Source organism: Rosa rugosa, chromosome 3 (assembly GCF_958449725.1).
Source record: "Rosa rugosa chromosome 3, drRosRugo1.1, whole genome shotgun sequence".
NCBI lineage: Eukaryota > Viridiplantae > Streptophyta > Magnoliopsida > Rosales > Rosaceae > Rosa > Rosa rugosa.
In genome coordinates, this window is record NC_084822.1 from 36,727,317 (window position 1) to 36,754,984 (window position 27,668).

Here is a 27,668-nt window from a genome sequence, read left to right on the forward strand (position 1 = left end):
AAACGTATGGGGTGCGTGATACATGTTAATGTAGATACGCGAATGGCGCCGAGGACGATCGATTATGACGTACAAACTCGAGAGCGCGTATGGGCGTGTGAGCATATGGATTGCATATGATAAATGTAAGTTGTATGAGCGCTGCGAAGGTAAGCGTTTGTAGCGTGTAAATGATGAGTACGTGAACGCTTGTGTTGGTTTGGTTGTCGCTCGTATTAATGGAACGCGAAAAGAATTCAATTTGTCGGGAGCGACAAATGGTAGAAGAATTCCATGTTCCATTAACGTGTGGTGTGTCGAGTAGACATGAATGTGAAGATTGGGAATGCCGGGAAGGCGTGAGCGGGAAGCTCGAGGATTGCCGGGAAGGCATGAGCGGGAAGCTCAAGGGGGATGAGCGGAAGCTCAATGGGTTGCCGGGAAGCTCGTGAGCGGAAGCTCAATGGGGCGCCGGGAAGGCATGAGCGGGAAGCTCAAGGGGGATGAGCGGAAGCTCAATGGGTTGCCGGGAAGGCATGAGCGGGAAGCTCGTGAGCGGAAGCTCAATGGGGCGGGCCCCTGCTAGGCCCCGCTAGAGAGTCCCCGACTCCCCAGCCATGTTTGTTGAGGGGGAGCTGCACGGAGCAGAGGGTGTTGGGAAGCGATCCCAATCTTTGGTACCCAAGCGTCGGGGTTAACTGCCGGATCAATGGCTGCCGTAGGCTGCGTTAACTAGTCCCTTGCTGCCGGATCAATGGCTATTATGAGGCGTTGCCTGACCGCATGGCGGTTTTGGTCGTAGACCGTGGATGTGTACAGTATGTATGTGCATAAAAAAATGACAAACACATAGAGCAATCATGTACAAGTAGTAAAGTGGCCAAGAACATGTCGTAGACATGCGTAAGGGTTTATAGAGAGATGTATAGTCATGGCATCGGCGGTAGCTCAATTTGCAAGAGCGTAAGAGAAGATATTGTTACTTATCTTATGCCGATTTGGAGCGAATTGGAGTCGGCCGAGCGTGACGCTCCATTGCATTGTGGCGGAGAAAGTACTCCGATAATGTCCGTCAACTCGTAGTGGCGGTTGAATGCTCCATAGAAATAGTTGAATTGCCTTGAAACAAAAGAAATGATTAATATGTGGATTTGTAAAATCAACATAACTAATTTGCATATGTACTTTGAAAAGATTTGAAGCAATTTGTATAAGCAATCTAAGATGAATTGCAATTTGGCCATGTTAGATGGACTAAAGGCATGCTTCATGTAATCATTTTTGAAGTGTTAAATGATTGTTAAGTGCATTGAGCGGAGAAGAATGGTGGAGCACTTGAGTAAGGCCATTAAAAGCGAAGCATCAATTAAATGCGGACACGAGTGTGTGCAATCAGCAATATATATGCTCAGTGCCGCTGCATATATAGTTGTATATGACCAAGTTTGAACAAACAATATAGGCATTGATCATTCTTGGAATAAAGCTGCTAGACATATACAATTATATATGTCGTAGGAATTTAAAAGGCACTGCCGCATGACCAAGTACAAGAAACTATGGGCGGAGCATGTGATCTTGCAGGCTTATGATTATTATAAGCAGGTAGCCATATACACATAGCTGCATAATGTGAATGCAATTGGATATGCATGTCATGGTCTGATGGAGACATGGAGACATGGATTTATCAGAGTATTAGGATGCATATTAGATGGGTTTAAAATATGTGTACATATATATGCATATGCATGTATATCATAAAGCTATCGATTGTCAATGCCTGACATGGACTTTCATAGGTGCACATGTGTTGCATATGGTAGGTCACCAACTTTTGCAAGAAATGATAAGATAATATATGTGCTTGGTCAAGGACGTGTAGCAAGCAATGAGGATATATTAAATTATATATATGCTCTGTCAATTATAATAGGCATATACATGTGTTCGCAATTTAGCCTTGCAGCACCGAAGGAAAAACTTATCTGCTTTCCAGTTTGGTTCAGAGAGGAGGCGCTGAGCTGCATCCGAGGCTTGGCGGAAGGTTCGCCGACGCAAGACTCGTGGGTGGAAGACCCGCTAGCGGACGGACGGAACCTGCTGGCAGTGTAGAATATTCTGTAAATATTTACTTTTCTTGTAGATGTAGATTATATTTTCTGTATAATTGTAGGAGATCGTTTCCTATTAGGATTACTCTTGTATCATTTATAAACCCTATTCTTGGGGGTGAATATTATTGAAGCATTCCAAACATATCGAATTCTTATTTTCTACTTGGTATCAGAGCAGGTTCAATCCTGTAAACTTGCACCGTACTTTGAAACCCGAAATCGAAAGCTGAAAAACACCCAAACCTTGAAGTTCGAAATAAGTCTTGAAGGTCACCATCAATTGCCACACCTTTTGTTTAATTAAAAGGTGACGTACCCCTTATTTAATTAAAAGTTGCTTGGGGCATCTTTTGTTTGATTGAACACCAGCCAACAAGACTCCTGCTGCACCATTGCCCCACTGACAATTCTGCTGCAGCCAACAAACAAACCAAGCTATACGGACCACCAGACCAAATTTATCCTTCCACCCAAATTTATCTTTCCAGCTTCACCCTTACAAAGTCAGTTTCGAAATTGTCTCTGACAACCTTGAAAAGCAACATCACGTGACCCATCCTATAGGCCTAGCCGACAAGCTCTGCTGCAATCTTGCTGAAGCCGCCAAGCCGAGCCAAGCCGTGCCACTCTAGCCGACAAAGCCTGTCTTGCTGCGCTGCTGCAGCTCCATTTTTTGACTTCGTACAGGCCTTTTTCTGCTACATGGAATACGACCCCACCACCTTTGCACTCCACAACATGCCTCCACCACGCGACCTTTCGGGTAAAATAAATCCATATGCAAACACAAAGTGTCCGGTCTGTAGAAATTTGGGTCATAGCAAACAACGGTGTTATGAAGTAATTGGCTACCCTGATTGGTGGGATTTCACCAAGAAACCGCGAAAGAACCCTGGAAAAGCTACCGTGGCTACTGCAGAGGAAGAGCAACCATCTAATGCCTCCGCTAATGTAGCACAGTCAGGTATAAGGGGTAAGGTGTCTGTGAATAGTTCTTGGATAATTGATACAGGTGCATCTGACCATATGACTAATGATCCTAGCCTCTTGAAAAAGCTGAAACCCTCCTCTCAACGTATTGTTTCTACTGCTGATGGTACTCCAACTCCAGTAACCGGAGAAGGCTCTGTTGTCCTATCTGACACATTAACCCTTGACTCTGTATTGGTTGTCCCTTCACTAGCATATAACCTCCTATCTGTTAGCCAGATTATCCTAGCACTAGCATGTATTGTGACTTTTTATCCCTCTTTCTGTGTGTTTCAGGACATTCTGACTCGGCGGATTCTTGGTTATGGTGTCAGAAGGGGGAAACTCTACTACTTGGATCTGACAGCAAGTGGAGAGCAACAGCTGTTAGGACAAGTGAATCAGGTCAATGGGGTAGAGAATGCTAAGGAAACAGTGTGGTTGTGGCATCGTCGTTTGGGTCATCTGTCTTTCAGTTATCTTAAGAAACTACAACCTCAGTTATTTTCGATTGTTAGTGATTCAGATTTTCGTTGTGATATCTGTGAACTGGCTAAAAGTCATCGAATTTCGTATTCACCTAGTCTCAATAGAAGTCCCATTCCGTTTATGAAAATTCATTCTGATGTTTGGGGTCCTGCCAAGATCCCGTCTTTCTCTGGAGCTCGATATTATGTGACTTTTATTGATGATTGTACTCATATGACTTGGGTGTCTTTATTAAAGAACAAGAGTGATGTGTGTTCCATGTTCAAAGAGTTTCACAAGATGGTGTCTACACAGTACCAACAGAATATTCGAGTTTTCCAATCTGACAATGGCGGAGAATATCTTAATGGTCCTATGCAGGAGTTTATGCAATCTCATGGAATTCGACATCAGACTTCTAACTCATATACTCCTCAACAGAACGGATTGGCAGAAAGGAAGAATCGCCAGTTACTTGAAGTTGTCTGTGCCTCTTTGTTTGGCATGCATGTACCTCGTGAATATTGGGGAGAAGCTGTGAAGTCCGCCGCTTACCTCATTAATCGTACTCCCTCTCGGGTAATTGAATTTCAAAATCCTCAACAGAAACTTCAGAGCCTTATGTCACTTCCGTCGTTACCAAATCTTGAACCTCGCGTGTTTGGATGCGTAGCCTATGTTCATATTCCCAAGCCTCAACGCAGCAAGCTTGATCCCCGTGCCCGTAAGTGTATATTTGTTGGTTATGCGGAATTCAAAAAGGGTTATCGATGTTATGATCCTCTTACTGGTACTATGTATGTTTCTCTTGATGTTGCATTTCGCGAATCTGAGCCTTATTATTTAGGGGGAGTTTCGGAGTCTTCCCTTCAGGGGGAGAGAGGTTGTGAAGGAAATCCTCAAGATTTATTTGCATTTGAAGAGTTTGAAGAATTAGAAGCTTTGGAATCAAGATTTGGAGTTGGGAATTCTTCTCCAACTGAAATTCCAACTGAAAGCGAAATAGCAAACGAAAAAGAAAAAGAAGAGAATTCTCCAACTGAAGAAACAGAAACTGCTTTCGTGAGAAACGAAAAAGAAAAAGAAAAGGGAACTGCTGCCGTGGGTCCATCCATCTGCCAAAGAAACAATGAAACTGCCGTGGGAAGAGAAATTGGACTAGAAAAAGGAGAAAGTGGAAAAGGAATAGATGGTGATGCCGTGGGGCCCTCCATCTGCCAAGGAAACAATGAAATTGCCGTAGGAAGAGAAATTGGACAAGAAAAAGGACAAAGTGGAAAAGGAATAGATGGTGATGCCGTGGGGTCCTCCAGAATAGATGGTGATACCGTGGGGTCCTCTAGCCAACATCATAATTCGTCAAATATGACAGATGCAGAGTTCTTCCCCCTCTCTACACCGTCAACTAAAGAATCCGCTGCGAATGTTTCTCCTCAGGTACCTTTAATTTCGAATGAATCATCTGGGGTAGATAATATTGAGCCTAGGAAATCACAGAGGGTTACCAAGGGCATTCCTAAGAAACAATATGAACCAGACATCAAAACCAAAGCTAAATATCCTATAGCTAATTACATGTCTAACCATAGGTTGTCTGGGTCACATGCACTGGTTGTTGATCAATTATCCACTGTATCTATTCCTAGTAGTGTACAGGATGCTTTGGCAGATCCTAAGTGGACTCAAGCGATGAATGAAGAACTAGAGGCTTTGCAAAAAAATTTGACTTGGGATATTGTGACTATGCCTGCTGGAAAGAAGACTGTTGGATGCCGATGGGTGTTTACAGTAAAACTTAAAGCTGATGGGAGCATTGACAGGTACAAAGCCAGATTAGTTGCCAAAGGTTACACTCAGCGCTATGGGATTGATTATGAAGAGACGTTTGCCCCTGTAGCAAAGATCAATACTATTCGAATCTTGATTTCACTTGCAGCAAATAAAGATTGGCCTCTGCATCAATTTGATGTGAAGAATGTGTTCCTCAATGGTAACTTGGAGGAAGAAGTATATATGGACATGCCACCAGGAGTGAAAAATTTGCCTTATGATACTGGCAAGGTTTGTAAGTTGAAGAAGTCTCTTTACGGTTTGAAGCAGTCTCCGAGAGCTTGGTTTGGAAGATTCTCTAAGTCTATGAGGGCGTTTGGATATAAACAAAGCAACTCAGATCACACTTTGTTCATCAAACGTCGTCAGGGGAAGATTACCGCTCTAATTGTATATGTTGATGATATGGTTGTCACAGGGGATGACTTAAAAGAGATGGAGGCTCTACAAAAGTATCTTTCTAAGGAATTTGAGATGAAGGACCTTGGGCAATTGAAGTACTTCCTTGGAATTGAAGTTGCAAGGTCTAAGAAGGGGATTTCTTTGTCCCAACGTAAGTATGTACTTGACTTGTTAGCTGAGACCGGAATGCTTGACTGCAACCCTATTGAGACACCGATCGAGATGAATCACAACCTCGCCATCTATCCGGATCAGGTTCCAACTGATAAAGGAAGGTACCAACGTCTAGTAGGAAGACTTATTTATCTTTCTCATACTAGGCCTGATATTGCTTATGCTGTGAGTGTGGTCAGTCAATTTATGCATTGTCCTAGTGAAGAGCATATAGATGCAGTGTATCGTATTTTGAGATATCTTAAAATGGCACCTGGAAGGGGTTTGTTGTTTGAAAAAAAGGAAGAGTTGGAGGTTGTGGGTTACACAGATGCAGATTGGGCTGGTGATAAGACGGACAGACGGTCTACATCTGGGTATTTTACCTTTGTTGGAGGAAACCTTGTGACTTGGCGTAGCAAGAAACAGAAGGTTGTTGCAAGGTCAAGTGCTGAAGCTGAGTTTCGAGGTATGGCACATGGAGTCTGTGAGATTTTGTGGATTCGTAATGTGTTGAAAGATTTGGGTTTTAAGCTCAAGAAGCCTATGGATTTGCATTGTGATAGCAAGTCTGCTATTGAAATTGCTCATAATCCTGTTCAGTATGACCGGACTAAGCATGTGGAAGTAGATCGACATTTCATTAAGGAAAACCTGGACAGGAAAATCATCCGTTTCCCTTTTGTGTATACAGAAGATCAGTTAGCAGATGTTCTTACGAAAGGAGTGTCAAGGAAAGTGTTTGACAACTCGATTGACAAGTTGGGCATGATTGACATCTATGCACCAACTTGAGGGGGAGTGTAGAATATTCTGTAAATATTTACTTTCCTTGTAGATGTAGATTATATTTTCTGTATAATTGTAGGAGATCGTTTCCTATTAGGATTACTCTTGTATCATTTATAAACCCTATTCTTGGGGGTGAATATTATTGAAGCATTCCAAACATATCGAATTCTTATTTTCTACTGGCAGAAGACTCGCCGGCGGAACCTGAAGAACATGCCGGCGGAGCGGAGCCTTCGTCTAGCGGATCGGAATTTGACCGGTTAGCCAGCGTTGAAGTTCGGAGGAGGTGTGCCGCTGAAAAAGTGTGGCGGAGCGGAGGTCGCTAGTTGTTGCTCCCAGCGGCGTTGGTGTTGGCACTCGTTGCACTAGGTGGTGGTGGGAGCATCTCTGACCGAGCTAGCTAGAGTGCAGCGGAGCATCGCCGAAGCTAGAGTGCAGCGGAGGATCGCCGAAGTTAGAGTGCAGCGGAGCATCGCCGAAGCTAGAGTGCAGCGGAGCATCGCCGTCCGAGCTAGCTAGCGGAGGAAACTCGGCGGATTTGGGCGGAGAGGAGCCGCTGGCTAAGTTCGGCGGTGGAGCCCTTCCGGCGGTGTCCGCTTGACGGAGGAAGGTCGGGAGTTGGGCCTGCTAGCCTAGCGAAAAAAGGAGCCGCTGATGGTGTTTAGCGGTGGAAGGTTGGTGGTGACGGAGCTTCGCTGGCGGTGGTGGCTGGCGGAACTGCAGGTGTGCAGCGGAACATGGTGAGTTGGGCGGTGGTGTGCCACCGGTGACTGGATTTGGCCGCTGATGGTTGAGCAGTAGAGCTCGCTGGCGGTAGTGGCTGGCGGAACTGCAGGTGTGCAGCGGAACATGGTGAGTTGGGCGGTGGTGTGCCGCCGGTGACTGGATTTGGCCGCTGATGGTTGAGCAGTAGAGCTCGCTGGCGGTATAGCTAGATAGCGGGGCCGGTGGAGCTAATGCTTGACGTGGCGGGGCTGCAGCGGGGCGGAGCGGAGCTGTGGTGCGCCTGCGAAGTGCGCGTTGCGGAGTGTGCGTGTGCAGCGGAGGAGTAGCCTTTGGCGCGCATGCAAATTTTGAAACTGGACATGGGTGCCCAGAGAGTTTTTCTGGGTGTCCAGAGTAAATCCAAATTTTTTTTTTTTTTTTTTTTTTTTTTGTAGTTGGCGTTGACCTTCATGGGTTGGGCGTTGACCGAAAGTGTGACCAAGCCTGATGGGCGTTGACTAGCTCCGCCGGGCGTTGACCAAGCATTGCCGACGATATGTTGGTGTTTTGAGCAATTTCTGCAAATTTTGACCACTCCTTGGGCGTTGACAACGTGTTGACCGGCGTTGACCAGTGTTGACCGGCCCACAAAGTGCAAATTTCTGCACATTCTGCTCTAGTTGCCGCCAAGAAACATTAATTCGAACATAAACTCAAAGAAGGGAGGAATTTCTTCAAGTTCCGCTAAGCAGACTTAGCTCATGGAAGGTGACGAAGCCAATTGTTGGCTTCCCACAGACGGCGCCAATGTTAATGCTTTGATCCGTTGGGGATCTAATTAACGATAAGTAAAGAGAGAGAGAGAGAGAAACACAAGAAGTATAGTGGTTCGCCTCCGCATGAGCGGGAGACTACGTCCACTTGAATGTGTACTAGTGTGTCGAGCCTTGCGGCCCAACGAGATTACAAGGGATGTAATGGGATCTAAGTGGGAGGAGGCATTCCTTTAATAAGTGAAGGAAGCCATCTCCTTTACTTGTTCTTCGATGTGGGACAAGTATCCACATAGTTCTAGTATAGAAAGCTTAGAAGCATGTAGAAAGCTATGTTGTGGAGGCATCTTGGCAAGGGCGGGAAGGTGGCTTCCCGGTGGCGGATTTGCGACTTCCGGATACCGCCGCGTAGCCTGAACATAAGGCTACAAGATGAAAGTCTTGGTTGGGCCTTGCCATGTCTTGTGGATGTCCCAAAGTGGGTGTTACTTATGCTTGGTAACGTAGTAAATACTCCATATTATTGGAGGTATGTACAATCCACTATCGAGGAACTGGAAGAAAGTTGGACCATCGCGGTTCAAATAGATTTTATTAGTTGATGTGAGGGGTGTGACCCGCTTTGATGATGCCACAATTTGGCCCTCAGTTACAGTGAGTGACTAGTTATTTATGAATTCACCTCTTAATATTTAAATAAAAAGGAAGTCTAGTTAAAATGTGAGAGGACACCATGCATACTGGAAAAGTGGAAAGAGGACCCTGTAAGGAATAAACATGTGCGGAACTATATATGGAGGAAAGAGTCAAAGAAACTGAACTAGAAATTAATAGAATCAGTACGTACGTCTCAAAATAAACAAAGACCTAGGTGTAATGCCTTTTGACAAGCAGGGCCCCAGCCAAAGCTTCAACGTGCTCAATTAGAACCAGAGCTGTGCTAGCTCCAGTTACGAACTTAGAAGACAAACCAATTGGCGACCTTGTATCATCACTGACAACTCTTATAAAATGCAATATGTGCATGTGACCAATTTGATCATTACGCGTCGAATGCTTATTTTCTTAATTTGTATTATTGTCCATATATATACATATGATTGAGAACCTTTCCCCCTTAATAATTGAAAAGGGTTTCCTTCTCTCATTGTGTTGGTGACGAATTAAATATCAAACCCTTTGAGGCCTTTTCCGATGCGACCTTTTCTGGTTCTAGCGCGTCGTACTGATGCTGCGCTTAGAAGTATCAGAATACGAAATATTATAGTTGATAGACTTCTGGCCCATGCATGTAATGACTTGAGATCTCTAGCACATCGATCGAGAAAAGTTGACTCTTTGAATTCTCTTCTTTGTGTTCACACACTCGAGCTCTCTCTTGAAAACAGAAACTGAGCAAAAGAAGAATAGGTATAATAATGAAAACAAGAGCTTCTTCAACTATGGTGATTTCCAAGCAGATTCCTTCAGGTAATAATATAAACGTAACCTTAACTGCTGGATCACCTTGTATATTAAGGCATCCCTTTTCTCTCAAACTTGGCTCTTCCATCTTTACTTTTCTCCGCGGTTTTAGTTACATGAACCAAAATCAAGGAGGAAAATGGTTTTTTCTCAAAGATTATCAATCATCTACTTTGTTTTCACCTTTGCCATAATTTTTGTAGCATCAGCAGCTGATCCTAGGCAATTCCCCTTTACCACATTCAGTGAAAAAACTGACCAATCTATATTCCATTTCACGGGTTATTCATCCATTGATCAAGGGGCACTTCAGTTAACCCCAGACTCAGAGAATGCAGAGGTCAGCTATTCTAACAAGTCCGGCAGGATCATGTATCACAAACCTTATACACTCTGGTCATCTGACAATGAAGACGATGATGGTGTTGCCTCCTTCAACTCAACTTTCCTCATAAACATCTATCGTGAAAAAGACTGGATTGCTGGTGAGGGGTTTGCTTTTCTTATAGCGTCGGATTGGAACATGCCTGAGCAAAGCTATGGGCAGTGGCTAGGCCTCACCAATGCCGCCACTGATGGTAATGCTACAAACCACATGGTTGCCATAGAATTCGACACAAGAAAGCAAGATTTCGACCCCGATGACAACCATATAGGCCTCAACATCAACTCTGTAAGATCAAGTAAGACTGTTTCTCTTGAGCCTTTCGACATTGAGATATCACCGGAGGTAGGCACCAACTACACCGTGTGGGTGCAATACAATGGCAGCTCAAAAGTCATTGAAGTCTACATGGCTAAGCGCATCATAAACATCCCACCAGTAAGGCCGGAGACACCGCTTATGAGGGAGCCAATAAACTTGAAACAATTTCTAAAACAAGACTCCTACTTTGGATTTTCTGGTTCCACAGGAAGCCCGGCTAAACAGCTAAACTGTGTTTTGGAATGGAATCTAGTGGTTCATGAATTCAAGACCAGAAAGGATATGACTTTGTTGAAGATCGGTGTGCCAGCATTGGTTTTGTTAGCAGTATTTGGTGTTAATTTGGGAGTTGGGTATGTCAAGAAGAGGAAAAGAACAAGTCTTGAGGAGTCCATTGTGCTCGGGACACTGAAGAGGTTGCCAGGGATGCCGAGGGAGTTCAAGTACAAAGAGCTCAAGGATGCAACTAATAATTTCCACGCGAGTATGATCCTGGGACAAGGTGGTTTTGGCGTTGTTTACAGAGGGACTCTGCGTGATTTTGATGATGCAAATGCTACTAATGAGTCTGCAGAAATTGCTGTCAAGCAATTCTCAAGAGATAACATCAAGGGCAAAGATGATTTCATGGCAGAACTAACCATCATTCACCGCCTTCGCCACAAAAATCTTGTCCGGTTAGTAGGTATGTAATCTCCATCATTCCTTTTACTCATCCAATCTTCTTCTATTTTTTTTTTTTTTTTTTTTACTCCTCTCCCTAAATTATTTCGTCTTACAGTTCCATATTGTGCTTTATTTTTTCTGAAAGATACCAATCCATATTGTTTAAAACAATTCAAAAGGTTGTGATCTAAAGAAAGGTCAAGTTCCATTTCAGAAAAAAAAAAAAAAAAAAAAAGTCAAGTTAAGGGTCAACAATCAACCACTAACAGGCAACTAGTTTATATACTGCTTCACCAGAAAACTATTGAATTTGGAATAGTCTATTGCATTGAACAGGTCTTCGTTTATCCTTTTAGGGACTGAAATGGTACGAATCATTTTCCTCACTTTTTCTCAACTCTGTACCCAAAAAAAAAAAAATTAAAACATTTTCTCAATTCACACACATGGAGTAAGACATTACATTATTGACCAGAACCCATTCCACCATAAACAATCGCGAGTTAAATGGTTTTGTAATACAAATTACAAACTTGGTCCATAATAATGGCATACAACTGATTAGAGCAAAGACGTGCATACATTAACAAATAAGACATAGAAAAGAAGTTAGGAATGTACACAGACACAAGGAAACTGACTCGGAAGGCAGTTGTAGGCCGTTCTCTTTTATTCTGAATTCCAGTTGCATTTTCTTAAAATTTTTCTTCACATGAAGCTCAATCAATTAATAATCTCCAAATTCGTGTTTATCAAAGAAAGTTTCTAATCTATGTACATATACTATCCCCTTGTACAGGATGGTGCTATGAGAAAGGAAAGCTTCTTTTAGTATATGATTTCATGCCAAATGGTAGCGTTGATAGGCACCTATATAAAGCTTCAAACCAGAATACACTCAATTGGGAGCATCGATGCAAGATCCTAGCTGGTGTGGCGTCAGCTTTGCATTATCTGCAAAATGAGTATGATCAAAAAGTGGTGCACCGTGACCTCAAAGCTAGTAATATATTGCTTGACTCTGAGTTCAATGCTCGCCTTGGAGACTTTGGCCTTGCCCGAGCCTTGGAACAAGAGAGGAACTCGTATGCTGAACTAGAACTAGCAGGAGTTGCTGGTACCCTGGGCTATGTTGCTCCAGAGTGCTTCCATACAAGGAAGGCTACTCCAGAATCTGATGTTTTCGGTTTTGGGGCAGTTGTGCTTGAAATTGTGTGTGGGAAAAGTCCTGGGATTCAGATTATTCATGGACAACACCAGTTTTCTTTGGTCGATTGGGTGTGGATGTTGCATCGAGAAGGGTGTATTGAGGAAGCTGTCGATGAGCGACTGAACAGTAATTACGCGTTGGATGAAGCAAAGAAGCTTTTGCTTCTTGGGTTGGCGTGTTCACATCCTATTGCTAGTGAGCGGCCTCAAACACAAGCCATATGCCAGATTATATCTGGAACCATGTCAGTCCCTAGTGTGCCTCCATTCAAGCCTGTTTTCACATGGCCTTCCATGGGTACTGCATATAGCAGCACTGACAGTACAGTTTCTAACATCACTCTTTCTAGGATCACAGTATCTCTTAGTTAATTCTCTTTAAGCTTATGGGAATGGGGTTAACCAGACAAAATGATCAGTGAAATATTCTCCTGTCACCAATAGGATTGGGGATTTGTACAGAAACCAAAATGTTTAGTATACATAATGGACAGGAGTGCTAATGTACTATGGATTTTCTTGACTCTACCTCAAAAATCAATCAACTTTATATGTCATAACAGTATAACACCATCCAACTTAAACATCTGTTAATTAACATACCAGTTCTCTTATTCCTGTGATGTAAGGTAACTTCCATCCAAGGTTAATGCTAATTGAAGAGGACTATTGGTCATTGATTATTTAGACATTAAATTATCGCATAATCTTGGTTTAGTTTCCTATATAAACAACTGAAACTACCTCAGAAAATGTTTTTCCATATGGAACTTTTATAAAGGGAAGACTTCGTTGAAGTGTGTTGAAAATACATTATCAAACTAGGCTACAATACAAGAAAAACAAACATTGAAGTACTTTAAAGGAGACCTAGTACCTTGGGCCTATTCTTCAAGCCAAACCAAACTTCAATAGGAACTTCTTTTGATTGCAGTCCAGCATTTCACTTAAGCTGCAATCAGTCGTCGTCTGTTTCAACAGTTTGTGTCGCCGCTCCACTTTTTTCTTCAAACCATGGCGAAAGAAGTCAGGATAATCGGTGACTTCATCAATTCGTCTTCCCATTACCTCTACCAAAAACTTGATTCTGGGTTCTAAAGAATTGTGGATGCTTTTGATCAAAATGGGAGGATAACCAGTCACCAGAGCTGCTATCTGCCCATCTTCAAATCCAGATCTTTTCAAAAAATCGAAATTGGGTCTCAAAATCTTGTCCACATCCCTACACAGGACTTCTGGAAAGTGTATTGCCACTGTCTGAATACCCTGGTCTGTGAGACCAAAGGATTTCAAAAACTCTGCAGTAGGCCGCAGTCTTTTATCAACACTATAACCCATGATAAATGGGTTCTTCACCAGTACTTTGCCAATCATCCCATCTCTGGCAAGGCCAAGATCAGCAAGAAAGTCCACAATGTCCTTCAGCTTTGTTTCAATGCTGTAACTGATGAGCCTAGGATTCAGCAAAATCATTTTGCCAAGTTGCTTCTGAGGAACACCGAATGCCTCAAAGAAAGCCAACAGTGGACAGAGCTTCTCTTCCACACTATGCGACAGAATGTGAGGGAATTTGGCAATGGCAGACGCAACTTCACGCGGTTTTGTGCCAAGCGTGGTCAGGCACTCGACCGTAGGTACAAGCTTCTCATGAAGACCTAAAGTAAGTATCTTGGGGCACTTCGACACAACAGAAGGTAGCTTCCTCTCTTGAATTCCAATACTTGCCAGATAAGCCCAATTCTCAGAGGCACTTTCCCTATTCACATTCTCAAGACGCTTGCATTTTTTGAACATTTCACTAATACTCTTATCATCAAACCCTTTATCCCTGAAGAACCACATGATACTACTACTACCATTCTGAGTGGTGCTAGTTTCCATTACCCCCTGATAACATGTAAAACACATCAAGCCCAATTCCACATTTGCAATTTCATATAAAACCCATAAAACTACAGGTCTCTATAATTTATACTAGTATGAACAAGTCAGAACTATGATCAGAACCAAGCATATTCAGTACATGGGCAACTGCAAAATCAAAAACAAACTGAACACTACCATACAATTCTATCAAAGACTTGATCTTTCTACTCTGACTGTCTATACACAGTGAAATAGATACATACCTATGATTCAATCAGGCAGAGAAAACCGGAACAGGTGAAAAGAGAGAGACTTTCTACTTGTGCGGCCAGCCCAAAATTCATGGGACAAGCCTTATCTCGTTTCAAAGCACTGAGAGCGAAGAGGCTCCTGACTTACCGAGCCTTACTGTTTTTTCAAATACCATATCTACCCTCCTTGTTTCTCTAAATGACCGATGTGCCCTCTTCTTTATATATGCCACAGTCACAGTCCTCATTTGGCTAAAACCCCAAATCTTACTCCTCCCTTAAACCCTAGAAGTAAAGATTGAAGCTTTAGAGTTAATTGATCAAAATTCAGAGAGGCCATGCCATCGTTTACGAAGCACATCTTCTCCACAATTTCCAACCCTATTGGCCATTCATCTCAGGCCTCCATTTCCGCTAGCTCGTTGATTAAACTACGTCGTTTTAGCTCCGGTACTGATCGTGGCCGTGAAATGGAAGCGCCGGAGAAACAACCGCCGGAGCCGATACCCAATAGGCCCTTAAGAGGGCAGCGACCATCGAATCCCCGGGCCAATGTTGATAGAAGGAGAGAGAGCCATCCCAATGTAGAAAGGAGGAGGGAGAACCCTAATCCGCCATTGCAGGACAGCAGTTTTCTTGAGAAGCTCAAGATGGGTCTTGACAAGTCGAAGAGAGAGAAGCCCCAGGAACCGGCGGAGGAGCCGCCGCCGCTGCAGCAGCCGCCGGAGGAGGCTAATGAGATATTCAAGAAGATGAAGGAGACGGGTCTGATTCCCAATGCAGTGGCCATGCTTGATGGGCTCTGCAAAGATGGGCTGGTCCAGGAGGCAATGAAGCTTTTCGGGTCGATGCGCGAAAAGGGTACTATTCCTGAGGTGGTGATATACACTGCTGTGGTGGAAGGGTTTTGCAAAGCCCAGAAGCCTGAAGATGCTAAGAGGATTTTCAGGAAGATGCAGAGCAATGGGATTGTTCCGAATGCGTTTAGTTACAATGTGTTGGTGCAGGGGTTGTGTAGGTGTGATAAGCTGGAGGATGCTGCTGAGTTCTGTGGCGAAATGTTGGAAGCCGGTCACTCGCCGAATGTGACTACTTTTGTGGGGTTGGTTGATGGGGTATGCAAGGAAAGTGGCGTGGAAGAAGCTGGAAGTGTGATTGGGAAGTTGAAGCAGAAGGGATATATGGTTAATGAGAAGGCTGTTAGAGAGTTTTTGGATAAAAGGGCAACATTTTCGCCAATGGTTTGGGAAGCTATCTTTGGGAAGAACCACCCAAAGAAACCTTTTTGAGTTTTCCTGCCTCTTAGAAGCATAAGAAATTGTAAGTTTTTCTGTTCTGGTGTTGATCATAAAGTATCGAGTTTCTTTGGATTTGTTAAAACACTGTAACCCCAGTTTTATGAAGGGTAGCATGAGAAGAGCAGCAATGCCACCAATGGAAATTCACTTTATTAATGATAGCTATGGTTCCTTGTGCTTTATTGTTGTTTTGGAGCATTTGTTAGCTTAAGTTTTATAATCCATAATACTGTAGTTACATTCTGTCATGGTAACGGTTGTGGTGCTTCTGAGTAGTAAAAGAGTAGTTTAGAGCTAACAATGATAATATGGAGTTCATATAGAGTGCAGAGTTGCTTTTTAATCGAGTTTCGATGCGCAGTTTCAGACATCTCAAGTAGAATTTACTAAATGAGGTTGCAGTAGACAGAAAAGTATGAGAGGGTGTCACTGTGATGTAATATATAGCTTTAATTTCAATTTTAAATCAGAGGTCAAGATCTTGATGAAGTTCTCATCCTTGCAAGTGCTGGATCCACATTTTGCACTTGAGAAAAATACCTACAACTTTTTGTATTAATTTTGGGATTGTATTTGACCTTCCTTGGCTTTTAGGACCATATTTGGCCTTTGCCATCATGGATTGGATATCAAACCTTATTGTTTATGCTTCCACCTGCTTTAAGTCACACACAACTGGTAGGCAAGCTTCTCTATGCTTAAAAATTGTAGACATCTATACCAAATTGTTGTTGAGCTCTGTAGAAGCATATGTGGCTTGGACTTTGTATTCATATTTTATTTGTTTATTCTATGCCATGTTTTCCATGAATTAAAACTTAATGAAGTACCAACCTTTTTAAGCAAAAATAATGATTTTAGACCCAGAAAAAAACAGACATCACAATTTACTTTTCTGTCTTTGCCTTTATTCTTAGTGTTGTTGAGTCAGTGCAACATAGTTGAAAATTTATGTTGGCTCATTTTGACAAATTATGATTGCGAAAGCATAGGCAGTGCTGGTGATCATGGTTGGGATTCCAGATTTCTGATGGAGGTAGTACATGTGAATAGTATGGGCCTAAAGATCTCTCCAACAGCAGTAGTTGTACTCGTACATTCTTTGATTGCTAGATTCCCTCAAATTAGGTTTTAATAGGGCTTAGCTTGACATTTTATTTGACCATGAAGGGCAGCGTAGATAAAGGATGTGATTAAGGTGCACTGGGTTGCAGGCTGTTAAGTAGAAAGCACTGGTTGTGCAAGATCAGGATGGTTTCTGCTGTTAGCTTTAGGCTTGAAGCAACCACCAAATATAAACCGGTTTTTTGCTTCTTCTTTTTTCCTTTTTTTTTTTTTTCCTTTTGTTAAAGGAATATATTTTTGGTAAGGTATGACTTGGCTTAGGTAGCTCCAAGATGCTCCCAGATACCTTGTACATTACAATGTCTAAGATCACTGTTCATTCGGGGTTGCCATAAGCACACGCATTTGGTCACACACGATTTGTTGCCAACCCAAATGATTCACAACCCTCAAAAAATGCAACCGCCTATATTCTCACAGAAGGCAGGAGCAGTTGTATGAAACAAAAAACTCATGATGGTCGGGTTATTGTTTATTGGTGACCAAAACTGAAGAAAGACACAGTCCCTGGACTAGATACATCTCCTCCTGAAGGGCCTTGGATATTATAAGCTCCCCCTAGTTTAAATGCTAAGCACCAATTCACCAACAAAGTTCTCTTTGCTCTATAAGATCTTTGTGATTTTGGTCGGCTTTATTATATGCCTCTGCTAGTTTAAGGTAGTCTGTACTTCTAGTCCTACCTAGGGCTAGAATATGAAACTGTACCATTAAGGGTGGGGTTGATGCATTAAGTCATTAAGGGTGGGGTTGATGCATTAAGTGCAGCATGTTTTCGTTAACCGCATAAATTGATTACCATTGTTAATGTTGTTGGAAGAGCATATACAGCGCTCCATAGAGTTTGCCTAGATCATGTGGAAAAAAATATATGGGGATGCTACAACTTGGGTGATGTAACTAATTTAAGAGTTGATTACCATCACATGCTTGTTTGTGCATCTATCTGCATATCAAAATTAGAACTAATCAAGTTTTCTCATTATAGCATGGAGATTGTTAATTTTCAAACAAAACTTTCCAGATCATGTGCATTTAATCATTGACCAGCCAAATAGTATATGGAGGATTAATATTAGCAAGTAGCAACCTTCTATTTATTCATATCCTTTGAACTTTTTTCTGATTCTTCCCATTTTGTAGCTGGTACTGTGATGGGAACAGTTCATAGTCTAGACTTCCGATCACATTCTATACATCATTCTGCAAAGAACTCCTCAAATTCACAATCATTTTTACTGGTCAATATATTGGAATAAATTAATGAGTGGTCGGTCATGAGAATTGAACTGTTTCTGAAGCGGCTAATTTGCTTAATACAATTGAATGATCTCTAACTTGATCAACTTTTCACCGCGTTAATCTTGAAATTAAGATGGTGACAACAATAACAACGTCTCTTAGAACAACAAAGAAGGTTAAAGACGAGAAAGAGAGTTAATAGCATTCCTCGTGTATATAATAGTTTGCAAACAAGTTGAGTTAGCTGGAGTCGAGGAGCAAATTACGCAGTCATTTCAGCTTTGGATTTGTATATTAAGCAGAGATTACTGTTTAATATATGAGAGATGGTATGAGGTGGTATACCTCTCAAAACAGACGGCCAGGCTCAACTAGAATACCAGACATAGGAAAACCAGAAAAGATATAGCTAATGAAATCTTACTTGGACTTTGAGCATCCATATTAGTAGAAATTAAGAATAAACTAGTATAGAGTGTAGACTACTAGAGAAGTCATATGGCATTGAATTTTGATTATCTGCTGTGTATTTAACTATTTAAACAGCTCTGATGTATTGTGCTCATATCAAAACAACATCGTTCCTCTAAATATATATGAAACAGAAATAAATTCTAAAACGACATTGTCTTGGACATATGATGCTACGAGAGTATAGTTTTATAGGCTGAAACTGGTGCATTTTTTGTTGTTGAGTGATTATCTAAAGCTCGTGTTTTGAGAAATCTCTGCAGTGCTCCTGACATTTGAGATTCAACTCAAAATGATAAACTACCCTGCTTCTGGTCTTTCTGTAGATTGAGAAATCTAGCATGGACCTGCATTTACATGCTTAATCTGTTTAACTACCACTAGATAATAGTTGAGGAATGCATTATTCACGCTCAAACAAGTAAGAAGAGTTTTTCAAGGATTGAAGTATTAGTCAAAACTATCTATCCGAATTTTAAAAAATGGAGATATCGTAAAATCGGGTATATATTAGAAATTTCTCCTCACTTAGATTTGTCTTGATGAGATTTATCCTCACTCGTATTCTCCTCGAAGGGATTACTCTTCATCCAGATTCGCCTTTGAGGAGATTTTTCCTCACTCAGATTCTCCTTAAGATGATTACTCCTCACCATATTCACCTTGAGAAATCTTCCTCACATAGATTCGCCTTTAGAGAATTACTTCTCACTTATATTAGAGGGGATTTCACCTCACCCAAATCCGTCTTGAGAGGTTTCACTTCGAGACATTTTTTGCAAATAGGTAGCTCTACCTCTCTATTAGGCCATCTCCATATTTCATAGTACATTTTTTTTCTCTAATCAGATTTTACATATTTCTTCATTTTGTTGGGATATATCTTAAATATCTAATATATCGGAGATATTGAACGATAAGATATTTTCCCTCTATGATATATCGGTCACTCCAAAAAAAGATATAGCGGAGGATATATTGAAGATTTCGTACATATTTCAATCTTCGGAGCTTCCCAATGAATCAAAACTTGCTTCATTCAAGGTTAAGTCTTTTACTAATTAGTATTATAAACTGAGTTAGTTACAACTTGTGCTTGTTTAACTTCAAGAATATATATTAATTTTCTCTTATACTTATTATTCAGAGGACTATGAGAATGTGGGGTCGGCGCCGGCCCTTCTCCTCCGCCGATTTCAAAGTAGAATATATAATTTGTAAACACTAATTAATTCATATGAATTATGAAGCACAGAGTCATACAATTGACCTCACAATAGTATTACATCAAGCCCTACCATATTAATTCAAATACCAGAAGAAGTCAGAGCTAAGATATCAACTATAATAAGCATTTAAATTGTTTTTGAAGACTTGGGAACACTCAAAATTAGTTGCTATATATAGGGTGTCATTAGCCTTGTTAGTACTCACAGAATCAAACACAGTTTTGGGACTTCGAGAGTGAAAGAGCAAAAGAGTTTGAGAGAGAATTGGGTTAAGAATTTTTCAAGATTGATCAGCAAAAATGATATGTCTAATGGTTTCTCAATCTGGTTTAACTATGGCCACCATTTTCTTCTACACCTGCTTTTGGATCCCATTTATGCAGTTCAAAAAAGCTCTAGCTGGAATAATCAGTGATGTTCTGTTTCTCACTGATATCTACAAGCCAGAGGATCATAATACTTGCTGCAATGTAAACCAGTTGAGTCTTCCTGTGGCTAGGTACCAGGATTTGCAGGCTCATTGTAGTACCGAAAAGAGTGGACACACTGCCGAAACCTGCTCAGTGTGCTTGGTGGAGTTTGAGGATGAAGATGTGGTGAGCCAATTGTCAAAGTGTGGCCATGTTTTCCACATGGATTGCATCGAGAAGTGGATGGAGAGAAATCACTTCACTTGTCCACTTTGCAGGTCCTTGTTTTTCAATGTGAATACTTGTCATGTAAAATGTGATGATGATTTTCTTCCACATTCTTGGCAATATTAGTCAGTTGAGAATTACAATTAGTTCTTTCTTTCAGAGGGCTGTAATTGGAGGCAGATTTTCTATTTTGGTGTAGGGGTTTCCATTCTTTCATGTAATTGATTGTTATGTGATTAGCTGATTATACATGTTCCTTACTGAGCGATTTAAGATACATATTTCCCTCTTTGTCATTGTAAGAGAGAGTTTGCAGTAAGCGAAGAAAGAGTTAAAGAACTTTTTCTTCTGCTTTGATAGCCAAAGAAATTTCATTACTAATTAAAAGAGTACTTATAGATCTAATTGAAAATGAACCTTAACACAATTTAGCAGCCACATTGTAATGTTTACTTGGGATGGAGATGGGGATAAGTGAAATAATTTCCAATTCATGAATTGTGATATGTTACTAATTATATTCTTATTTCGAATTAACGTGTCATAGTTATGTGAATGTGAGATATAAGCTATTTTAGAGATTCCTTACTATTTTTCTCATCATGATGGAATACTGATAATGAAAACTAAATAGTTTGACAAATGAGTATTAGTATTTAGTAGGGCATCTGGTGTTATATGTTTGTTGAAGATAATGGTGGTGGTAGGTCAACGAGGGCATGAAACCACTCTTAGTTTGTTTAATATGTAAATCCAAGAATTATTTAGCAAGTCAATCAATTGAAAATTTAATTGATAAACTTATAAATTTTTTTTTTTTTGTTAGAAGAAATACGAGATTATTAATTCTTGTTAGGAAATAATAGAGTACGTGGAGAGGGATGATACATACTTCGGTTGACTTGGTTTTTCTTTTTTTGATAATAATTCCCGTTGCAAGCAAAGGTATTAATAAATATTATTCAATAACAACAGCTAAACTTATAAATTGTTATTTATTTATTAATTTTTTTTTATATACGTTGATTCTAGCTTGTTAGCAAATAATACAATAGAAAATTACACACAAGTGTTATTTTAAAAGTTTAATTAGTTATAAGGCCACACAACTCTTTTTGTCTTCATAAGGCCACTTTCACCTTCAAATTATTTTGTCTCTGACAATTTTATCCTTCCACTTATCAAAACGTCAAAACCAACTGAATAGGATATCAGATCCATTCTCTTCAAAAAAAAAAAAAAATCCATCGTTCTCTCTTTTCTCTCTCTCGCCGGCGATTCAACGTTCTCTCTCTCAGTCTCTCCGATGAGCTCATTCGCTTCTCGCCATGGCTGTCATCCATGGCGTCACCGACGAAGAACATCTCCGACGTCAGAAGCTCTCCCTCGACGGCAACCGACGATTGCGCAGCGAAGCTCAGCGCTTGCCGGACGATCTCGACGAAGAGAAGCCTTGTTGCGGATCAGAGCGCAACGAGACAGCATCGTTTCACCACCTCCTCCTCTTTCTCCCGCGTTTTCTCTGATCTCGACGCCGATCCAAAGCAGATCTGATGTCGCCGGCCAAAATTGACCACTGCAGGTCAGAATTCGAAATTATCTATCTATTATGCCTCCGGCGAGGAGACCACCATAACAATCGCTCACCTTCGTCGGCACTCTCAGTCTTAGAGAAGAAAATGAGGTTCGTCTTCTTGGCTTCTTGCGTAGGCTAGGGTTTTAACTGAATTTAGAGATTCTAATTTGGATCTGGATATGATGGAATTGGAATTGACTAGGTGCATTTGATTCGGCTCTCTTCGAATGGAATTGAACTGGTATGCGATTATAGATGAGAAAATTGAAGCATGCCGGAGCCGGAGCTTTTCTTCTTTAACTGCTTCACAGATCCGGCTAAAATCCGGAATCCTCCAGTGGCGGCGACGACAACACGAACAGTTTCTTGAGGTTATGGCGGACCCGAGCCTCCTTGCTCTTCTCCGGCAAGCAACAAGCTCAATTTTTTTTTTTGGGAATAGTGATAGTATCTTTCTATGTTTAGTATCTTTTCAACATGATGTCAATAGCTTCTATTTTCATTTTCATTATTTCAAGTTAGCAGCTCCGTGTAATTGTTCTAGTGGCATTTCAATATAGTGATAGTAGCTTTATGTGTCTATGTTAGTATATTTTCAAGCTAATGTCAATAGCTTTTTTTTTTTTCCAAATTAGTAGCTCTCTGTAACTATTATAGTGGTTTTCCATCATAGTGATCGTAGCTTTCTGTACCTATGTTAGTAGCTCTCTATGTTAGTGAGAGTAGCTCTCTAATGTTAGCTAGTGAGAGTATCTCGTTGGTGTTGGTGACAGTCATTTTTGTTGTTGGTGAGAGTAGTTTTCTGGTGTTGGTGAGAGTAGCATTTGTTGCTGATGAGAGTAGCTTTTGGTATTGGTGACAGTATCTTTTGTTGGTGGGGATAATATATTTTCGTTTTGGGGAGCATAGGTTTTTTGGTAAGGAGTAGTTTTTGTAGTTGGTGATAGTAGTTTTTGTTATCTAGCCAGAGGTTGCCGGAAATCTCACCAGAGTAGCTTTTGTTGCTAGTGACAGTAGCTTTTGTTGCTAGTGATAGTAGCTTTTGTGACCTCGCCGGAGGTTGCCGGGAATCTCATCATAGTAGCTTTTGTTGCTAGCCACAGTAGCTTTTGGTGTTAGTGACAGTAGCTTTTGTGGTTGCCGGAGTTCGCCAGAAGTTGGCCGGAGGTCTGCCGGAGACCCGCCGGAAGTTGGTCGGAGGTCGGCCGGAGACCTGCCGAAGTTGACCGGAGACCTCGCCGGAGAGGAGAGAGAGAGTGATTGTTGATTTTGTCCTCTAGTGGCATTTATGTAAATATGTTGATTTTTAATATCCAAAATATAACACCTTTTTAAATCTAGTGGCCTTATGAAGGAAAAAACTAGTTGGTGGCCTTATGGCTAAAAAAACATTTAAAGATGCACTTATATGTAATTAACTCATAATACAATCGGAGAGGGTTGATACATACGCTGGTTAACATGATTTTTTTTTTTGGAAAATATATGATCATCCCGTTGCAAGTAAAAGGTACCGATTACAAAATACCTGTCCATTCTATAAATACATTAAAACTACAAACATTCTTATTTAATAAAAAATTTCAAACTTGTTCAACTCGAAAAACTACATTCTTCTTGATTATCATTATCTGACTAGCATACGCTGTCAACAACTCGAAAAACTGCATTCTTACTTGATAATCATAATTATCATCCAACTTGCATACACTGTCAACATCACATTTCCGGAGTTAATTTGACTCAGGTAGTGGCAGCGGCAATATCTAGCCTTGTAAAAATATTTATAAGAGAAAATGACATTTGTGTAAATGCTTATAAAAATTCAATAGTGTGTTTGGAAATGCTATGAAGAACTATTGAATTACTTGTTCCATAGACAGATTTGTCTCAACCCATTCATTAAAATGATGACCAACTATTTTACCAAACTTGTTCAACTCGAAAGACTACTTTCTTAACTACTTGCACTAGGGAATTGAAGGGTGGAACTCAATTATGGAGGCCGTGTGTGATGGGGTGCCAATGTTGGCTTAGCTAATCTATGTAGAGCAGAGAATTTATAGGGTTGTTTTGTGAAAATAAAGATTGTTGTGCTAATGAATTGAACGATTCAAAAAAAGGGTTTATGAGTGCAAATAAGGTGGAGAATTGACTGGAAGGAAGGAGAATCAATCAGGAACAGGATCGAGGCTCTGAGGAGTGAAGCAAATACTGCACTGAGTAAAGGCGAGACATCTAAGGTCATATTAGCTAAATTGGTTGAACATACGTTATCAATGTCATATTCCAAGAGTCAATATGACTTGTGAATAATGTGGAAGCGACCGGTTTTAATCATCGTTTACACCATCCTTTACTGTAACATCGTCCAATTGGAAGCGACCCGTTATGACATTTGAAGATGATCGAGTATAATTAATCATACCAACATATAATCATATCCCGTATAAGGTTCTTTTTATCAACAATATGTCGCTCACCATTCCACTTTGTCGGTAAATTAGGAAAAAGTTCTAATAACCTAATTATGTTGGGCGAAGCTGGTGTTGACGGTCCATGCCTTTCTTAGGAGACAACACCGAAATTTCTGATTTCTTGAGGAATATCCACTTGCAAATTAAAACTATTATCATAACTTGTACATTGAAAATGGTGATATTGGTTCAACAGTTTCATTTCCACCATTTTTGAAATGGAATACAACTCTTTTTAGATACAGTTTAACAATTTCTTAAGCTACGCAGCATAGACTACTACTTAAGTCTGTGACACCATCGACCTCATATATGTCACTAACTTTGTTCACCTAATTCTCAACATCTAAACAAAATTGATGAGGAGAACCGCAATAAAAATTTTCAATTTTTCATCGTTCAGAATTGGAGGGAGTTGAGGAAGAGTAATTGGAGTTGTTGGAGATTTCTGAAATACATCAGCTAAAGAATTAAATTGATCTTTCGATGTCGAATCCAACTGATTTTTACTCCTATGCCGAGTACTAGATCGCTCAAGATTCCTCCTTTGATATATGATGTAGTGGCAGTGTAGGAGTTTTTCCTTATGACAGTTGTTGGGTATATTAATTTTATTCATGTTTGGTTAATCCCAAAGTGAACAATCCTACTCATGTCTTTGTCCTACTGCTATGTTCAATGTGTTAAACAGCGACAGGCGTGGCCCGTGGTCCACCATTGTACCGATACTGTCCCAACTTAACCACTCGTTAAGTGTTGGGTTTTAATCACAAAATGCCTCGGTACAATTGGGTAAGAGCCACCCACTTATAAGTGATATTTTATTTGTCACTTTTCCAATGTGGGATCTTTTCTCTCTAACACAATGTTATTTATAAAATATATGTAAAAATTTTTGCCAAAGAGGTTGAAACTTTTTTTTGCATGAGATTGTTTCTTCTTTTCACAGTGCATTTATTCTAGGTCGTTTGATCAATGATAAATCTTGGTAACAAATGAAGTTGCTCATTTTTTGTATGGAATAAACAGAGTGAGAATGATAGTTAGATGACTTTAAATTTGGATGTGAGTAAAACTTATGATCACTTGAAGTGGCCTTACCTTAAAACAATATTACTAAGGTTATGGTTTCTTGAGCGTTGAGTTTTTGTTATCAGGGCTTGCTTTACATTTGTAAAGTATTCATTTATGATCAATGGAAGAACACATGGTTATCTCTACCACATGTGGCCTTCGTCAAGGTGAGCATAAGGATTTTCTGCTATTATTAGTCGTATACAACACGTGGGGAAGCTATGTGGTACTCGTGTTTGTTATCGGGTTCTCGATTCATCATTTGTTATTTTCTTTTAATAACTTCCTTTATGCTCAAGCTGCCTTTGTGGAAGCATGGAAATACATGGGCTGGATGTTGGTATAAAGTCGTTTGGGCTTAATAGCATTCTTAGGCCAAGGCTTGAAGACAAGCCCATGGGCATGAAGCCTATCACTACATGCTGTGTATATTTGACCAAGTAAATTGACCATCAAAGGATTAATAATCTGTAATGGGGGGTGAAATTTGCACCCCCAAATTTACAAACCACACCCCTTTTTGTTTTTTTTTTATAATATTTCATGTCACCTATTTTTACACTTCCTAAAACACCCTCCCCCCTCTCTCTTCCAGACCACCACCAAGGTCCCCCTCGCTAGGTGTGCTAGGTGTGTGTGCTAGGTGTGCTAGGTGTTTTTGATGATATTGACTGTGTTGAGTTTCATTGGATTCTGTGCATGAATTTTACTGTGAAGTGATACATTTGTGATCTTTGACTGTGGGCTTTTGTGTTTGAAGGCCTAACAATCAAAATTGAATCTTGAATGATGATGAAATTAGTAGTGCTGTAATGTTCTTTGGGTTGGTCCGTCCAGCGCAGGTACTACACTGTCTCCGGCGAGAATCCCGACGAGAAGAAGCTCGACCTCCTTATCTCCACAGGTAAAAGCTTCAATTTAATTTCTTCTCCAAACTCCGGCAATGGCAAATTCGTCATTTCAATTTGACTGACTGAGATTGTGATTTCAATGATGATTGCAGATTTGCAGGGCAGAGCGAGGGGGACCTTGGTGGTGGTCTGGAAGAGAGAGGGGGGAGGGTGTTTTAGGAAGTGTAAAAATAGGTGACATGAAATATTATAAAAAAAAACAAAAAGGGGTGTGGTTTGTAAATTTGGGGGTGCAAATTTCACCCCCCCTCTGTAATATGTCATTTTAACAAATAATCTCGCTATTGGAGCAGCAGTCCTAAGTAAAGTAGTAAACCACCAGATCCATCCAAACGTGTAACCTGTTTAAAGTTTAGAACTATTAATCATGGAATTAGTAAATCTTCTATAGGTAGGATTTTAATGAGATCCCAGAAAATCTTCAGATCTTTATAAATATTTCTGTATCAATATGGTTACAGGAATAAGTTTCAAGGCGGACAACAACCTCCTTCCTCTTACGTTATTATGCTCTTTGAGATCCCTAGCTTTACAAGAAAAACAAATACAGCCTTCAAACCCTATGTGCACCCTAATAGAATCCGTAAGGTTTTTTTTCTGCTAAGAGTTTCCTAAAGAAACAGTGAACTCGGGCGTTTGGCTTGAACAAAATCCACCAAAACCATCTGATTTTCATGGTTCGCAATGTCTTGATAATTCTAGGCAATGCTATTGATATGTAACCATTGTTGTAACAATGTAGGCAACAACAAACTCAACTAGGGTTTTCACATTCATTCAAGTTATGAAAAAATTGAAGGTAAAGGGTAATCTTGAAATTCAAACTAATTAATGAGTTGACATAGTATAATTTGTAAAAGGTGGAGTCCAATTTACCCTTAAAATTTTAGTCAGGTCTCTCTAGTTAGTAGTAGGGTTGGCTTTGGCTTTGAAACTGAGCTTTTTGCTTTAGCTGAAACTTTTCGGCTTGCCTAAATCTGTGACTGTAACTGGACTGAGCTTTTCGGTAATTGAAAATTCGGATTACCGAGATTAACAGTAGATTTTCAGGCTGTATACAAGAATTCCAACATCGGAATTTAGAGGTGTTGAGCAACTTTAAAAAAAAGATCCAACCATGAAATCTGCAAATACATTGATAATTATGAGCCTAATATCTATAGATCTTGAGGTTTCGTTAGCCTCAGATCTCTAAACATAACAAATGAATAAGAGAGAGGAAAAAATTAAGGCTTATACTCATATCTATCCTTTTAAAAAGTTTTTCTTTTGAATGT

At 40.5% G+C, this 27,668-nt stretch overlaps 4 protein-coding genes across 4 annotated transcripts; 3 read left to right on the forward strand and 1 right to left on the reverse strand.

Annotated features, from left to right (window-relative positions):
• The first annotated feature begins 9,439 nt into the window (after nucleotides 1–9,439).
• LOC133738809 (probable L-type lectin-domain containing receptor kinase S.5) lies at nucleotides 9,440–12,806 on the forward strand. Its single transcript, XM_062166461.1, has 2 exons — nucleotides 9,440–11,043; nucleotides 11,824–12,806. Exons 1-2 carry the CDS (start codon nucleotides 9,792–9,794, stop codon nucleotides 12,603–12,605), a joined length of 2,034 nt encoding a protein of 677 aa, XP_062022445.1. The 5' UTR covers nucleotides 9,440–9,791; the 3' UTR covers nucleotides 12,606–12,806.
• Nucleotides 12,807–12,974: 168 nt separating this feature from the next.
• Nucleotides 12,975–14,512, reverse strand: LOC133738810 (transcription termination factor MTERF6, chloroplastic/mitochondrial). Its single transcript, XM_062166462.1, has 2 exons — nucleotides 14,363–14,512; nucleotides 12,975–14,120 (listed from the first exon to the last, which is right to left on the reverse strand). Exon 2 carries the CDS (start codon nucleotides 14,112–14,114, stop codon nucleotides 13,125–13,127), a length of 990 nt encoding a protein of 329 aa, XP_062022446.1. The 5' UTR covers nucleotides 14,115–14,120; nucleotides 14,363–14,512; the 3' UTR covers nucleotides 12,975–13,124.
• A 68-nt stretch (nucleotides 14,513–14,580) lies between these two features.
• LOC133738811 (pentatricopeptide repeat-containing protein At4g38150) lies at nucleotides 14,581–15,811 on the forward strand. The gene has a single exon (XM_062166463.1). It carries the CDS (start codon nucleotides 14,689–14,691, stop codon nucleotides 15,637–15,639), a length of 951 nt encoding a protein of 316 aa, XP_062022447.1. The 5' UTR covers nucleotides 14,581–14,688; the 3' UTR covers nucleotides 15,640–15,811.
• Nucleotides 15,812–19,922: 4,111 nt separating this feature from the next.
• On the forward strand, nucleotides 19,923–20,534 carry LOC133736369 (RING-H2 finger protein ATL18-like). Its single transcript, XM_062163826.1, has one exon. The coding sequence runs from the start codon at nucleotides 20,015–20,017 to the stop codon at nucleotides 20,477–20,479; it is 465 nt and encodes a 154-aa protein (XP_062019810.1). The 5' UTR covers nucleotides 19,923–20,014; the 3' UTR covers nucleotides 20,480–20,534.
• The last annotated feature ends 7,134 nt before the right edge of the window (nucleotides 20,535–27,668 follow it).

What these genes read in the sequence shown, in the direction of transcription:
- LOC133738809 (XM_062166461.1), top strand. Translation starts at nt 9,792, where the DNA reads ATGGTTTTTTCTCAAAGATTATCAATCATCTACTTTGTTTTCACCTTT. An exon ending in AAATCTTGTCCGGTTAGTAG is followed by an intron (nt 11,044 to 11,823) that starts GTATGTAATCTC and finishes CCCCTTGTACAG; the next exon opens with GATGGTGCTATGAGAAAGGA.
- LOC133738810 (XM_062166462.1), bottom strand. Translation starts at nt 14,114, where the DNA reads ATGGAAACTAGCACCACTCAGAATGGTAGTAGTAGTATCATGTGGTTC.
- LOC133738811 (XM_062166463.1), top strand. Translation starts at nt 14,689, where the DNA reads ATGCCATCGTTTACGAAGCACATCTTCTCCACAATTTCCAACCCTATT.
- LOC133736369 (XM_062163826.1), top strand. Translation starts at nt 20,015, where the DNA reads ATGATATGTCTAATGGTTTCTCAATCTGGTTTAACTATGGCCACCATT.